This window comes from Phyllopteryx taeniolatus, chromosome 18, assembly GCF_024500385.1.
Source record: "Phyllopteryx taeniolatus isolate TA_2022b chromosome 18, UOR_Ptae_1.2, whole genome shotgun sequence".
Lineage (NCBI taxonomy): Eukaryota > Metazoa > Chordata > Actinopteri > Syngnathiformes > Syngnathidae > Phyllopteryx > Phyllopteryx taeniolatus.
The window spans coordinates 17,895,380-17,911,305 of record NC_084519.1 but is presented as its reverse complement, the minus strand read 5'-3'; the positions used below and the strand labels follow the sequence as shown (position 1 = coordinate 17,911,305).

The 15,926-nt window shown below is 43.0% G+C and overlaps 1 protein-coding gene across 4 annotated transcripts in view; it reads right to left on the bottom strand.

The window, feature by feature from the left end:
• Positions 1 to 15,926, bottom strand: part of efr3bb (EFR3 homolog Bb (S. cerevisiae)) — a 34,506-nt gene that overhangs the window by 14,402 nt on the left and 4,178 nt on the right. For all 4 annotated transcript variants that reach the window (XM_061753525.1, XM_061753523.1, XM_061753524.1 and 1 more), the window contains 5 exons: positions 7,862 to 7,938; positions 6,921 to 7,048; positions 6,220 to 6,370; positions 1,423 to 1,544; positions 483 to 632 (listed from right to left, as the gene is read on the bottom strand). In XM_061753525.1, the coding sequence (XP_061609509.1) occupies positions 483 to 632; positions 1,423 to 1,544; positions 6,220 to 6,370; positions 6,921 to 7,048; positions 7,862 to 7,938 (628 nt within the window). The remainder of the gene's footprint in view (positions 1 to 482; positions 633 to 1,422; positions 1,545 to 6,219; positions 6,371 to 6,920; positions 7,049 to 7,861; positions 7,939 to 15,926) is intronic.

Sequence of the window (15,926 nt, the reverse complement as noted above, 5' to 3'; positions counted from 1 at the left end):
ACAATTATGATTTATTTACTACAAATGATACGCGCTCATGCTTGATTTAAATGGACATCGTGCTGCTCCTTCTGGTGTGCGTGCCTTGGCCACCAAAGGGTAGTATAATACATCCGTAATACACGCGGATTTTATGACGAAACAGGAAAAAGACCGTCACAACGTGATATTAATGCTAAATTCAATCCGTCTAAGGCGCTTCGCACTGTGTGTTAGCATTAAGCTAGCAGCCGTCTGTAAAACAAAGAGGTTTCAATAAATACAGAACTTGAATTTTGTTTTGTTTTATGTTGAAGTCATATTTGCAAAAATATCAACCAAGAGATGGCTCGCAACTCAAAAAGGCTACCACTGTATATACTTTTTGTGACATTTGTGTTTGGTGCCCTGAGATTTCTCTAATGTACAACATGTGGCCTTAGCGCAATCAAGGTTAGGAAAAGTTGGTTGAAGTGCACGTTAACACATTCGGCAAATCTAACCTCTCTGTGCGCTCGCTACTCTGCAGGTTGAACAGCAGAGATGGGACGATCTTGTCCATGTGCTGAGGGTCCCAGATGTTGGCTTGAAGCTCGTCATTCACAGTCTTCCTCACCACGCCCTGAAGACCTTTGATGCCCGCCATCCGGATCCTAGAAGCCACAAGGAGCGAGCAACGTAGGATTTGGAAGGGAATCCATAAAACGATTTAGGTCACCACCACAAATTTATAAAAACAAGCCTTACTCGTCAAACAAAACTTGGATTTTAAACCTTCGCATCACGTGTGATGTCAGCATCCATGCTGCCTCTCATAGGTGGTACTAAGACAGATATATTTGTGTGTGTGTGGTCTGGCATGTTGCTCATCTCTAATATATCACACACTATAGGAACAGTAAGCACTCACATGGTGAGTTCCTTTTCCTCGTCCTGTTTGGTCTTACATCTAAAAAATCAGTTAAGATTTTAAAAAACGTTACAGTACCGTGAAAACGTATTGGCCCACTTCTCAAATTCCTACATTTTTGCATAGATTTTGCTGAATTCAATCATTTCGGCAAAGAAGAGTGGGCCAAAATATCGCCACAGAGATGTGAAACACTCTTGGCCAGTTATAGAAAACGTTTGATTTGAGTTGTTGCTGCTGAGGATGGCCCAACTAGTTCTTAGATTTAGGGGGCCATTACTTTTTCACACAAGGCCAGGTAACTTTGAATAATTATTTGTTTTCCTTAATAAATGAAATCACCATTTACAAAGAGCATTTTAAGTTCACTTGGGTTATATTTGTATGATATTTACATTTGTTTGATGATCTTAAACATTAAAGTGGGGAAACTGTGCAAAAATCTAAGAATTCGAGAAGGGGGCCAATACTTTTTCACGTCACTGTATGTGGATACCCTGCTTCAGTGTTCATAAGTCAGTGCGTTCACTCACTTGGTTCGGATGTCGGGGTCCTCGTAACTGGAGTGACACATCTCGCTGAAGCGGGACACAAAGAAGTCATAACTGCGGTGGTAGGAGGGCGTGTCTTCCTCTATGTTGGCAAACTTCACGAACTGAAGTAGAAGAACAAAGTGGAGACCATGATCATACCAAGATTCCTTCCCGACTTGCCAGCTCAAGTCCTCGCATAAGAGAGCATTTATTTTTCTTGATGAACCACAATAAAAATTGTGCTTCAACACTAAAGTGAATATGTGACTTAACTTCAAAACTAAGTCACACAAAATCTAATTGGGAGTGAAAAGCAGTGCGCGAGGGTGGCTACAACTGTACCACAGAAGGACATTGTTAAAACATTCCTGACAATCAGCATCACAGCCCTCTCCAATTAATAAGCTATGAAGTGGTAAGATAATTGCAGTACATATGGGGGAGATTACCGACGACACAAAAATAATCAGCTATTTCCTCTGGATAAAATGTATGTTGGCAGTCATTCTATATTTGTAACGAGTGTCCTTGTAAGAATTAAGCAAAGTGAGACCAGACCTGCTCTCAATTACTGCAAGCATTAACATATTAGCTGACTCACTCTTAACTGAAAGCACTAGTATTAGTACAACCCCAATTCCAATGAAGTTGCGACGTTGTGTTAAACACAAATAAAAACAGAATACAATGATTTGCAAATCATGTTCGACCTATATTTAATTGAATACACTAGATATTTAATGTTCAAACTGATAAACTTGATTGTTTTTAGCAAATAATCAAGAACTTAGAATTTGATGGCTGCAGCACGTTCCAAAAAAGCTGAGACAGGGTCATGTTTACCACTGTGTTACATCCCCTTTTCTTTTACAACATTCAATAAACGTTTTGGAACTGAGGACACTAATTGTTGAAGCTTTGTAGGTGGAATTCTTTATTCTTGCTTGATGTACAGCTTTAGCTGTTCAACAGTCCGGGGTCTCCGTTGTTTTACGCTTCATAATTCGCCACACATTTTCAATGGGAGACAGGTCTGGACTGCAAGCAGGCCAATCTAGTTCCCGTATTCTTTTACTACAAAAGGCACGCTGTTGTAACACGTGCAGAATGTGGTTTGGCATTGTCTTGCTGAAATAAGAAGGGGCGCCCATAAAAAAGACGTCACTTGGATGGCAGCATATGTTTCTCCAAAACCTGTATGTACCTTTCAGCATTAATGGTGCCTTCACAGATGTGTAAGTTACCCATGCCATTGGCACTAACACAGCCCCATACCGTCACAGATGCCGGCTTTTGAACTTTGCGTCCATAACAGTCCGGATGGTTCTTTTCCTCTTTGGCCCTGAGGACACGACATCCACAATTTCCGAAAAACAATTTGAAATGTGGACTCGTCGGACCACAAAACACTTTTCCACTTTGCGTCAGTCCATCCTAGATGAGCTCGGGCCCGGAGAAGCCGGCGGCGTTTCTGGGTGTTGTTGATAAATGGCTTTTGCTTTGCATAGTAGAGTTTCAAGTTGCACTTACGCACGTAGCGCCGAACTGTATTTACTGACATTGGTTTTCTGAAGTGTTCCTGAGCCCATGTGGTGATATCCTTTATACATTGATGTCAGTTTTTGATGCCTGAGGGATCGAAGGTCACGGGCATTCAATGTTGGTTTCGGGCTTGCCTCTCACATGCAGTGATTTCTCCAGATTCGCTGAACCTTTTGATGATATTATGGACCGTAGATGATGAAATCCCTAAATTCCTTGCAATTGTACATTGAGGAACATTGTCATTAAACTGTTCGACTATTTTCTCACGCACTTGTTCACAAAGAGGTGAACCTCGCCCCATCTTTGCTTGTGTATGACTGAGCAATTCAGGGAAGCTCCTTTTCTACCCAATCACGGCACCCACCTGTTCCCAATTAGCCTGTTCACCTGTGGGATGTTCCAAACAGGTGTTTGATGAGCATTCCTCAACTTTCTCACTCTTTTTTGCCACCTGTCCCAGCTTTTTTGGAACGCGTTGCAGCCATAAATTTCAAAGTTAATGGTTATTTGCTAAAAACAATCAAGTTTATCAGTTTGAACATTAAATGTCTTTGTAGTGTATTCAATTAAATATAGGTTGAACATGATTTGCAAATCATTGAATTCTGTTTTTATTTATGTTTAACACAACGCCCCAACTTCATTGCAATTGGGGTTGTATTGAATCTGTTTTCAGTTCGCTTCCCTGGATAAATTAAGGCTACATAAAAATAAAGAAAATATACAACTAAGAAACGTGCCGTGAGGGACGCTGACTCACCGCATGACTCGACTTGAACCTTACGGGCTTTTATACGTGCCGTTCATCTTTCACTCCAGGAAGTGTCATCTTTTCTCACAATCGCGACACACACTTTCTATTTTTTTATTTTTATTTTCTTTCCGCCTATTGTAAAACACTCTGCTTATATACATGTACATACTCTGTTCAGGTGTGAGGTGGCTAAACTTGTCCGACCTCCTACGTTTTGGTTTTTCTCTCCCACATAATGGATGTGACAAGCTGAAATTCACACCCTAATCTTTATCTTCTACTCAAAAGGTGCGCTGATTTCACATCCAAAATGATGCAGCCACGCCATCTATGGGTATCTGTTAGTTATTACTGCAGTTGACAAACCTGAATTTTGCAGACAAGCTGGGTGAGACCCTCTTCCGTGCCTACCCATTGAAAAATGTACTTCACGAATACATTCGTCGGTGGGTTCCAGTTGACGAACATAAATGTCCGAGGGAGTGAATGAGTTAATGCTTCAATTGAGTCTGATTATTCTGGTCCATATTCAAGATTTTTGGTCCAACTCCAAATTCAACAAACTTGCTGTGTTCGAGTGTTGAGGTTTCACTTCATTTGCTTGAAATGATATGGCAGAATCCATAAAATGAACATGTAATGGAAGTTGGTATCACAGCCTTTGGGAGGGTGTGCGCAAGAGAGAAACGTCTGCCAGGAAGATTATAAATGAGACGGTGGCGTGCCTCGTCAATCTGTGTAGATGGCCGCGCGGCTTTGCCAACCTGCTCTGCGGCTAACCTCATTTCCTTTACGCGTCCTCTGCTGACCCAGCGGACGGCGAGCGACGAGCTGCTTCTGTCACCAGAGGACTCTGCAATCTCAAAATGACTTCTGTCATTTTGGGGAAGGTAAATGTCCTCTAGATCAGTGGTCCCCCAACCATCGGCCTGTGAGACATCCAGTACCGGGCAGCACAGAGAGACTGGACAAAAACTATTTTATTGATCATCGGAGTCTAAAAGTGGCTTTATTTTGATAATCAGGTGCATCCAAGTGTGCCTCTGTACATATCTCAAACTGCTTGAGCTTGGCGATACAGCAGTTAAAATCTAAGCCCACAAGCTAGCAAAAATTAGTACATGTTCCATAGTTCCCGTATTGTGCATCCGCAGACCGCTTTGGACTTGCATGTGGACAATTCGTACAGCATTTTGGGGTCCTCATAGGTACGTGTTCCGCACATGCGCATTGGTCTGACTCAGAAGACAGAGACGATACAACGTCCAACCACTAAATGAAAATAAGACCAGGGAGAAAGAATTCAGCACACTGAGTACACTGAGAGCCATCTGAGTGTCTCTACATTCCTTTAAACTCCCTGTAAAGTGAAAATAAACATGCCTTTAAATTTGACACACCACAGAGAAGAGTCTTGTTAACAACGCTGCCAAATTTGAATGATTAGGAAAATCTTCAAGTACATAAAATGAAGTTTCAAGATTGTGAAAAATCCAGCCGTTCTCTCCGCTCTCGGACGCTGTGGATGTGTACGTACGTACGACGTACGTATTTTGGCCAATTAGACCTCCATAGAGTGACTCTCTAACATTGACTTAGTATAAAAGTGTCAATTTTATGTAAAGAGGAAAAAAAAAAACACTTTGGTTTTGTCATATGACTGTCCAGAAAAGGCCCCCCTGACAACTACTTCTGTTTGACCCACTTTTCTATCCGCTTTGTCCATATCACCGCCCCTGTTCCTCTCATTGGTTGCCTCTGTGTAGAAGACCCACTTGTGAGAGCACACGTGTTTGTTATGTTGACAGCGCTGGCTCGGGAGCAGAGAGGTAGGCGGAGATCTTCGCTAGTGACGTAGATGAGCTCGAGAAAATTCCATTGACCTGATTTCAGGCCTCTTGGCAGAAAAACATCTGTAACTCAGGAATGCGTGGAGCATTTGTATGAAGATTTGTCATGTTTACCGAGGTGCCACACTATTACAGACGATTACATCCCAAATACTATAAAAAGTTGGTTTAGTAAAATATGGGACCTTTCAACCAGGTGCCGTTCAACTGTCAATCAAATACAATTACTTCACCCAGGAAAAATGGTTGCTACATCATCTAGTATCTTTCTTATGCCTACACATAAATACATGTTTGAGCCACGTATCCGCTTAAAGCCTCCGGTGGGTGGAATATATCCAACCGGGTCATCGTGGGGCTTTAGGACACCGCAACAACAAAGCGCACTAAAGCGGCCATGCGAGCGCCAAGCCCCTGGCCACTGGCTCCTTGACGAGAAACAAGCGCACGGCTCCCACTAATTACAACAACATTGCGCGTAACGGTGATTTAGATTTGTAATCATTTGCTTCTTCTACTGACTCCAACCCTATTTAGCGTGGTGCAAAAAAGGTTGCAACCCACGACTTGTAACCCAACTCAAAACAAAAACCACATTAAATCAGTGTTTATATAACTGCTATTGAATAATGTGCAGTCGTGACTCACCGAGTTGGTTCCCAGGATCTGCAGACTAGGTTTGTCGGACTCCAGCAGCTTGCGGACCATCTTGAGGAAGCTCTCCACAAACAGGTTGATGCTCTGGCAGTGGCAGGCCATCAACAGCTGGTCCAGCGCTTCCATCGCGATGCACACATAACTTAAGGAACAGACACAATAAACATCACAAGTGCTGCATTTCCTCACGCAGTGGCCGGAGAGCTTGATTGAATCAACTCCAGAGAGAACCAGTGCTTTTATACAATATTTTTTTTCTTTCTAGTAAAATGTCTAGCAGCTGATAGCCTACAGCCTCGGTCTTTGAACGTCCCCATGAACAGCTTTGCAGATGCCATGTCGACTCTGCAGGCTGTATTGTGGTAAAGAGCCACAACACATTTATTTCTATCTCTATTTTGTGTTTCGCCATGTTTTTTTTTTTTCTGACACCCACTTCTCCCACCCTGCTGTGTGGAATGTCTTTTAGATTTTTTTGCTGTCTGACATTGGCGCTAATTTTAGAATATCCCACTGCATTGGGTTCTGTATAAAAGACAAAGGCAATTTTGCAGGATCTCTGTTTAAAAGAGACTTTGTCTTCAGGTAGCAGGGAAAATGATTAAAAGTTGTTGCATCGTTGTTGTTGGGGGCAGAAATGTGGCAGCTTTTAATCTGGAAAGGGACCTGGAAAACTAACAGGCTGCGCTGACCCATATCTGTGCCGGGCCACGTCCCTCGACAAGCGCTCAGACAGGTACGCTCCGATACGGTCCAGCTTCTCTGGAGCCGACAGGGCGTAAAATGTCAGCTTCTCCATGTTGGCCTTCACCAGTCCATCCTAGAGGAAGAAATCAAATCAGACACAAAAAGGTACTTTTGTTCGCCACCTCCATGAGCTCCTTCATTTGCCTGACAATACAGTCATATACGCCACTGTGATCTCATTTACAAAGAAGATATTTTTAGGAACCCCTGCAAGATGTAACTCAATTTAGAATAAATATTGTGACAGGAATCCTGTTTGTTCCAGTTTCTGTGTTGGCGGCTTAATATGCAGTCGTCAAAGTCATGGAAATGAGGCAAATTCCCCGTTCGGCCGGGTTGGCCCAAGATCTAACAAGGAAAGAGGGCTAACGATGAACTCACAGAAACATTTCAGGCTGCAACAAATCGGCTAATTTTCTGCAGAAGTTATGAGTCTCACATTAGTGCTTGCAATTAAAAATGAGGTCTATGTGGCAATGTTTTAACGCTTGAAAGAAGCAATATCTCAACACAAACAACAGCTACACATGTACACGGGTAACATAACAATACTCACCGGAAATTATTCTTTATCCTTTTCGAAAACAGACTAATATTACTGCAGATTACTGGGTCACTTACAGTAGTTGAGTGAAACTCTTCTTCGTTGATGCACAAACTATTTATTTTTTTTCCATTCTATTTAATTGTGTTATTACTATATGCTTTTACAAAGTACAATATTAGCATGCTATTTTGAGATGCAAGTTTTTAAGTTTGTGGTCACAAAACGCAACTCCAATCACAAATCACCATAGTATAGTCAAAATATGAATCAACACAGAGCTCTTGGGTGTTGGCTACAGTCTCAACAACATGTTCACAAGCTGTCAGCTGAGCCCCTCACCTCAGGGTCTTCCGGGAAGATGTTGTCCACCAGCCTCTTGTAGCGAGGCCTGAGAGCCCCGCAACAACCGCACACCCCTAAACGCAGGAGAGAAAAACATGGACATGAATTTGAAAACGATGGCCACTGGCATGCATACCGAGTCTCCGCTTCTTAGAGTGGAAAATTTGAACTTTTATTTTGGCAGAGATTTGCTTTGAGACAACACAGACAATCTTGAATCTGGATAGAGCGGCCAGCTTCAAACAATAAGCTAACTAATAATAATACTCCACTCTTGGGGTTTCTGATAAGGTCCCTCCTCCCCGTACAGTCTGACTGTACGGTCATCAACTGGCTTTTCCATGGCTGTTAAAAGCATAAATTGGACAAAAGAGATGTCATAGCAGCACCGCTGGCAAATAAACGTAATTCATACATTGTTTTTTGTTTTTTTTTCATTGTTTTAAGGGTGAGCCAGATGCTGGATAAACTTGTATCCATCCATCCATCCATCCATTTTCATTACCGCTTATCCTCACTAGGGTCGCGGGCTGCTGTAGTCTATCCCAGCTATCTTCGGGCGGGAGGCGGTGTACAACCTGAACCGGTCGCCAGCCAATCGCAGGCCACATAGAAACAAACAACCATTGGCACTCCCATTCACACCTAGGGGTAATTTAGAGTCTTCAATCAACCTAGCACGCATGTTTTTGGGAGGATGTGGGAGGAAACCGGAGTGCCCGGAGAAAAGCCACGCAGGCATGGGGAGAACATGCAAACTCCACACGGATTTTGAACCCCGGTCCCCAGAACTGTGAGGCAGATGTTCCACCATACCGGCATAAACTTTTATATATATATATATATAAACACAGACACATATATATATCATCATCATCATCCTCAGCCATTAGCTATCCACTGCAGGATGAAGGCCTCTTCTTCCCGTTTCAAACTACTACAACATTTTGCAATTTGTTGCCAGTGTATTCCGATTCTACTTTTAGGTCTTCACCGTGGTTGCTTTGTGTCCAGTAGTGAGTGTGTGTGTGTGTGTGTGACACACACACACACACACACAGATAGACATAGATCGATAGATAGATAGACACACACACACACAAATTAAAAGAGATCTGAAAGTTGTTTTTGTATTTTTGACCAACTTCCGTTTCTTAATCTGTAAAGGTATAAAAACCATTGAAATAGTACAAACGTTCAATTGAGAGCAGTTATATTAAGTATAATATCACTGCTGTTTTGGGATTGTCTTGTTTAAGGACATAAATGTATTAACGTCTTATTATTTTCCCTACTAAGGCTTGACATTTTGGATGAAGTGTTGCTGTACTTTCTTTTTCCTGGACGCTGCGCTTCCCTCGCCAACCCTTCCTAATTACCGGGGCTTGGGACCACCACCGACTGGCTGTCCTGCTATCCATCAAATTAAAAAGCTTGAGGTTGCCAAGTGTTTTGACTCCTTACTCACAGAAAGTTTTACAAAAGTCTTGAAGGAAGAGTCTGGGCAACAGAAGCTTGTTAAGCGTCATCTTCTGTCTCCATGTACATGAAAAGCCCTTAAGGCCTGAGACAAAAGCCAGGCTGAGTGAAAGTCATGGAAGTAGTTATAAACTAGAAAGAATGTGGTCACAAGACAATACAGTCCTAATTATGTTGAAGCACAAGCCTCTCCCTCTCTGTTGTATTGTGGTCGGCCTCGTTGAGAATAAACAGTGCATGGTTCTATGCTTGTTCATATGCGTCTTTTTTGGGGTATATGTGGGAGTCGCTGACTGCTGGATTTTGGTTGGTTGGAGGACTCCTGCAGTGATGACTCATGAAGGGCTTCCACGGCGATAGAGGAAGAGAGAAAATACAGTAGAAGGATCCAAAAGAAATAATTTGGCGGTTAATGTAATCTGCCAAAGAAATGTTTGTTGCACCTGCTTCTCGAGAAACCAACTTGAACAGGCAGGTCATTGAAAGGCCAAGGCCTTTCCGTCACTGCCCTAAATTTTAACATGACGCTGAGAACGCATTAACAAGATTATCAGAGTCGCCAGCGGCGGATCTAAACAATCAATGCCTACTCCAGAACGAACTCAGTCATCATCAGGAAATTACTTTAAAAGCCTCGATGAACAACACAATGCTCAGGGCAAGTCAAAAAGTAGACCGACAAACTGTAGTGTGGACTTTAGGAACAAAGAGGTTAATACAACTGCTGGAACGGAGAATGCGGTGGTATGCATGGTGTACAGAGAGCGAAGATAAGGGAGATCTTGCCAATTCATGATTTAGAGATAAACATGAACCAGCGAATTGGTGAAAAGAGGGCCAATCTAGACTGTAATCACAGATATAGACCGACGCCATCTAATGAGAATCATCCAAAAAAAAAATCATCAAACGTTAACGCCGTACGTTTGATGATTATTTTGACGATTCCCAGAAAGTTACAAAGAAATTTGACACGAAACCAGTTTCATCAATCGACACGAAACTGGGTGGACGTGTCTATTGTGACAAGATGCACAAAAAAGTCTCAGGGATCCATGTCGAAAAAAAGAGGAAGTCTGCCGTTTTGTGCAAATTGCACAAATTTTGATGAGCTCCAACGAGGAAATTTGCCCAAATGAGTCTTAACCGGAATATGGTTATCTAAATTGCAAAGCTTTTTAGCAGACGCCATCGACTGATGATCATTTCGAAGACTCACCATGAAAAAGAAAGAGAATATACTAGAGCCTGTTTACTGCTGCTTGCAGCTTTAATTTTATAGTGTAAAAATGTTACTTAAAATACTGCCCGTACAGTTAATAATGTAACAGCTCAAAACCAAAAGAGATTATTTACATTCACTCATTATTTTCAATGTAGAAAAATGGTGACTGAACACCTTTAAGGTTCCACTGCAATTTGTCTAAAAACTGTTATCTGTATGACAAAAATACAATACAGGAAGTCCTCGAGTTACGACGTACTCGACCTACGACGTTTCGACTTTACGACGCCCGTGCCTAGCGCTTGTCTGTGTGTGTGCGCCGTGAGTATCTTTGCCTTTTTCGCCCTCCTTTTTTCACACTCTAAGCAGTAATGGTAAGTACAGCATCTTGTTCTTTTTATTTTAATGTATTTTAGTTTCTTTATACGAAGTGTTAACCTTTCCTGCTACCGTGGTCGGGAGACGCAGGGGAGACGCCTTCTCCAGGGCCGAGGTTGTCTTCCTCGGGGTTAACTCCCGGGTGGCGGCAACAATAAAGGCACCGATTTGCTACTTTAATGACTTTATTAGCTCCTCCCCACATTCAACGTCAACGGGTCCTCCGCCAATCGCTACTCTTCCCCGGTCGCCGTCACTACACTTGCCACTGTACACACTCGCACCTGCGCGCACTCCTTCCTCCTTCACAGTCCCGCCGGACGACCCCTGCGCAGTCCCGTCTCGCTCACACATCGACGCACATGCCCACACTCACTGCGCTTGCTGTCACAATCACGTGGGACAATACCCGTAACAGAAGTATTTCGACGTACATTTCGACTTTAACGGTGAAATCCGACTTACGCGGAAATTCGGGTTACGTCGCCAGCGGAGGAACGGACCTCGTTCGTGAATCGAGGACTTCCTGTAGTTTCACAGGCAAACAGTCCCTAGACACCCCTGCTGGAGACAGGGTGTCCTTGAAGAGTCCTGTCCTTTAGAGAGTCAAAGAGTTTTACGCCAGCTGTGTTTTGAGGGGCAGGCGTGCGCTTATCAACGTTCCAGGGAACGCTACGACAGGAGGCGATGCATCCATTTCTAGCGATGCCCTCCTTTGCTCCACCGTGGACACGGCGCTCAACGCTACACTGGGGCCGGCGTACAATGAAGTCATGATAGTCCCCGGGTCTCCAAGTACGGAGAGAAGGTGGAGTGTGTGATGGCGGGGCTGGGGGGGCTCGTTCATGACGCAATGAATGAGTCACAGCTGAAAGCTTCTTCTTCTGCATTCAGCACAAATCTGCTCGGTGAGCAGGAGTGGAAATAAAGTGATTTCTGGGAGACCGTTTTAGAGGCCACACAGGAGGGCTCAAATATGAAATACAAGAAGCAGAGACCTTGAATTATGAATCAAATACACTTTCTGCAGACCTCGACGTTTCTTGTGGCTTACATTGGCTAGTAAATCCTTTGAGTGAGGGACAGCTATTAGTCAAGAGTCCCCTAATGGAATGACTTTGTATTTTTTGTGTTTGTTGTGATGTAGCAACCATCCAGCCATCGTCTGGAGCGCTTGTCCTCATTAGGGTCGCGGATGAGCTGGAACCTATCCCAGCTGACTTTGGAAGAAGAGTCCCAGTGATGGCAAAGAGGAAAAGTGTGATCACCACAGGCAGAACGTCAACTGTGACAGTGCTCAGTATGATACAAGCAATTCAATTATATAGACAAATCAATTTTGCCAAGCAGATGCTCATGCATATAGCATGAAGCTGTAAGCATAATGGCTAATGACTACTAGCATGAAAATGATCAAATAAGCGCACCAACAGTTTCTTCTGTTCACGCTCCATTAGTTCTCTCACGAGAACTTTTTACTTTATTCTGGTTTTATTATACAGTGGTTTACTTTACATTTGTTAAGTTTTTCTTTTTTTTTTTTTTTTTTTTTTTAAATGCCTGTAGAGTTAATAAATATAGTATGACAGCCACAGTTTGACTCTGGATGAATTCACATTACATTACTTCTGTCCATCCATCCATTTTCTTTACTCCCTGTCCTCGTCCTCGACAAATTCAAGTTATGTTAGCATCTGGGAACAACTCACTGTATTTAATAAGTACACGCACTCATGGAAGATGTACAATACTAATTTTAAACAGCAAGAGGCTCAGAAAACACATCTGGCATGCCCACACACACACACACAGGTTAAGATTTTCCATGGTGGGATTTATCAATGTGGATTAGTGCGGATCGAGCTTGGTAAAGAAACACTAAGTGGGTGGATAAGTAAGTACTTTAATAGCAAACACACAAGACGACATCCGCCCGCCCTGCGAGAGGAACTGACGACACGTTCCGTGGCTCGGGGCAACACACAAGCCCACACACGAATACCAAGAAGACGTTATACTCTTGACTCCTGTCACAACTCTAGCCTGATTGGCCACAAAGCTGCATGCCCATACAGGATTCGTGTTTGTGTGTTTCGTGTGGCTTGTGCTTGTGACTGGGGTCCCTCCCAGCAAGGAAGCAGCCAATCACGTCGCTATCTCCCCAATAATGGCCTGGCAACATTAACAGATTACACCGTCCATTTCCCCCGGAATGCAAGATTAACTTCCTCCCATTAGGATAAAAAAATTGAGGGCGGGTAGGAGCATAAGGGGAATACTCGGCTGAAGTGAGGGGCAAAAATAAACATACAAGGCACTTGTTAATGCAACCGTTAATCTAAATGCTTTGCAAAAAGAGCAAAAGCTTTCTCAAGCATACAAAATGTTGTATATATTCTTTCCTGTCATGCAAGTGTAAAAAGAAAGCCAACTACAATCCATACAATACATTGTGAATTCACGATTAACCTTGATAAGGTGTAACAAAACGTAAAATAATAATAGCAGTAATTATAAACATTGTGGGTGGGGCATCAATTAGTTTTGTCACTTTTTGCAACGATTCTGTCATACACTGCCCTGCAGTTCCATTATTGGAGCCAGGGGGGCGCTTTGTGTGCTCTCCCGCCCCCCTCCGCTCTCTGTTTTCAGCACCTCTCTTCAATCAGCCTCATCACCACCGGTGTATATAAGCCCACCTGTTCCCGGAAATCCTCGCCAAAGTATTGCAGCATCTCCTAGCGGTACCACGGGCTACCTTATGTCAAGTACGCTATACTGTTCCTCGCTTCCCTTGTTCGCTCTTGTGTCTCCTCGTTCCCAGTGCTCTCCTGTATTCCTGACCCACGTCATACCTGCCACCAAGCCAGCCACCTTTTCTGTCCACTGCCTGCCACCTGCCCACGCCGCCGCCTGTCAACACATCCAGGACCACCTCCATAACCTTTCCTCAAGAAACTGTTCATCATTTTACATCTGCCTCCGCCTCCTCTTGGGTCCAGCTACTCACCACACGTGACAGATTCCATCATTTGTTGGTAACGGAGTAGCCAGTACACTGACCTACGTCACATTAATAACACATTTCGAAGAGGAGTACGTTACTACCCTCAGAATTAGGAATTTTTAGAGGTAACATGGCGTGTTTCAGGGTAAATTAAGGAGGCTACAAGTATCCAGAACTAAAGGATCCTGGAACTTGATGTGGAAAGTCAGCTTTCAGTTTCATTTCTGGTTCTACGCTCGTCATCATACTTTCCCTCTGGTACAAAAAAGGGCTCCTTCAACAGATGCAAGATGGCACAGTAAGCATTGTGGGAAGCTAGAAAGCGATTGAAAGGCCAGATGATGATGATGATGATGCTGCTGAGGGTGATGATGGTGGTGATGCTGGGAAGTGGCGAGCGAGGCCAAACCGACATCGAGGGATGAAATGAGACTTCCTGTCGGCGTCCATGCGATACTTAAAACGACTGTGAGCGATCTGCCGAGCACACTTCAAATCTACAGCCCGCGTTGCCAAGGGCAATTTATCGTACACTTTTCGAGAGACAGATTTCATCCGGAGTGGGTGACAGAGAGACAACACACACACACACACACACAGACACACACACATAAATCCCATTGACACATGGCCCAGCTGACACATTATGAATCGCAATCAACCAGAAACTAGGTTAGGAACGCACCGTTTCCAAAGGACGCAGCACAGTTACCCCCTAACTTTTTCTTTGGTTTTTTTTCTGATAACATCACCGAAGGGTACGAGTGAGGAAAACAGGAAACGTCTGATGATAACCATAGAAAAGGCAACTTACTTTTGACGCCTACTAATTTTATCAAGTGGATGTTAATGTTAATGCTAACACTTATTAGTTCCAGTGCCTGTCAGGCTAGTCCTTCCTTCCCGCAGTAGAGTTAACCAGTGCTATTTGCAAGGTTAAGGACCAAGCCCTGCCAAGAATAGCTAAAAAAATAAAAATAATAAAAAATGTGAATAATTGCTCGCCCCCTCAAAAAGGGTTTGAAATTGCATAGAGATACCACAAGATGGCGTCAAAGCACTAAGAATTGAGAGGATCATAAAGCAATGACATGTACACAATCATGAACCCATGTTGCTGAAACGACTGTAGGCAGTACACAAATTATTCAACACAAACAAACCTCCTACCTTCACACGAGGCTCATTAAACGTATTAGATACATTGGTAGCATAACTAACATGCTAGCACAAACTGAAGTGACATCACACTCACGCAAATACTGTACATACGCGCACTGGCTCTTTACACAAATGCTCTAACACATTTTGGAATTTTCACACAATAGAGCATAATTTTTGCATTTGAATCAAAAAGAATCAAAGAATAACATACTTCTTACTTTATTCGGACAAGAGCTGCAACGCTGCCAGTTTTGTTGTTTACGGCTGCCGCCATCTTGACTTAGTGCGCATCACTTCTGTGCATCTATGCACTGTGGCTTAACTGAGATCTCCATTTAAAAAAAAAATAATAATAATTTTTTTTTTTTTTTTTTTAAATTAAAAATAGCTTTCCTCTGAAGGAGGTCTGCATTAGCCCACCTCCAATGAGCCATAACAGAAGCTGAAAACGAGCCATCACACCTTCCTGCTCACTGTCTATTCGTCTGTCTTTTATGCTGAGTAGTTTTACTTTATTTTAGTTTTATTACTAGTTAAACTCAGTCAGTAGTGAAACTCTTTTCACGCTTTCGTAACAGTCAGGAGTGTGAAAAAGGTACTTAATACGTTCCAGTTAAGACAGCTTACAGTTTGGGGCTGTGACATTAATTCACTTTACATTACATCCTATAGGAAAGTTTGTTTTCAAATTTAGAAGAACTTGGACGTCAACCGCCATCCCGGAACGCACTCGGACGGAAATGTTTTAGTAGGACGGTAAACTTTCCAAAGGAGACGGATGCCTTGCCCAATTAAATTTTGTTGTTGGA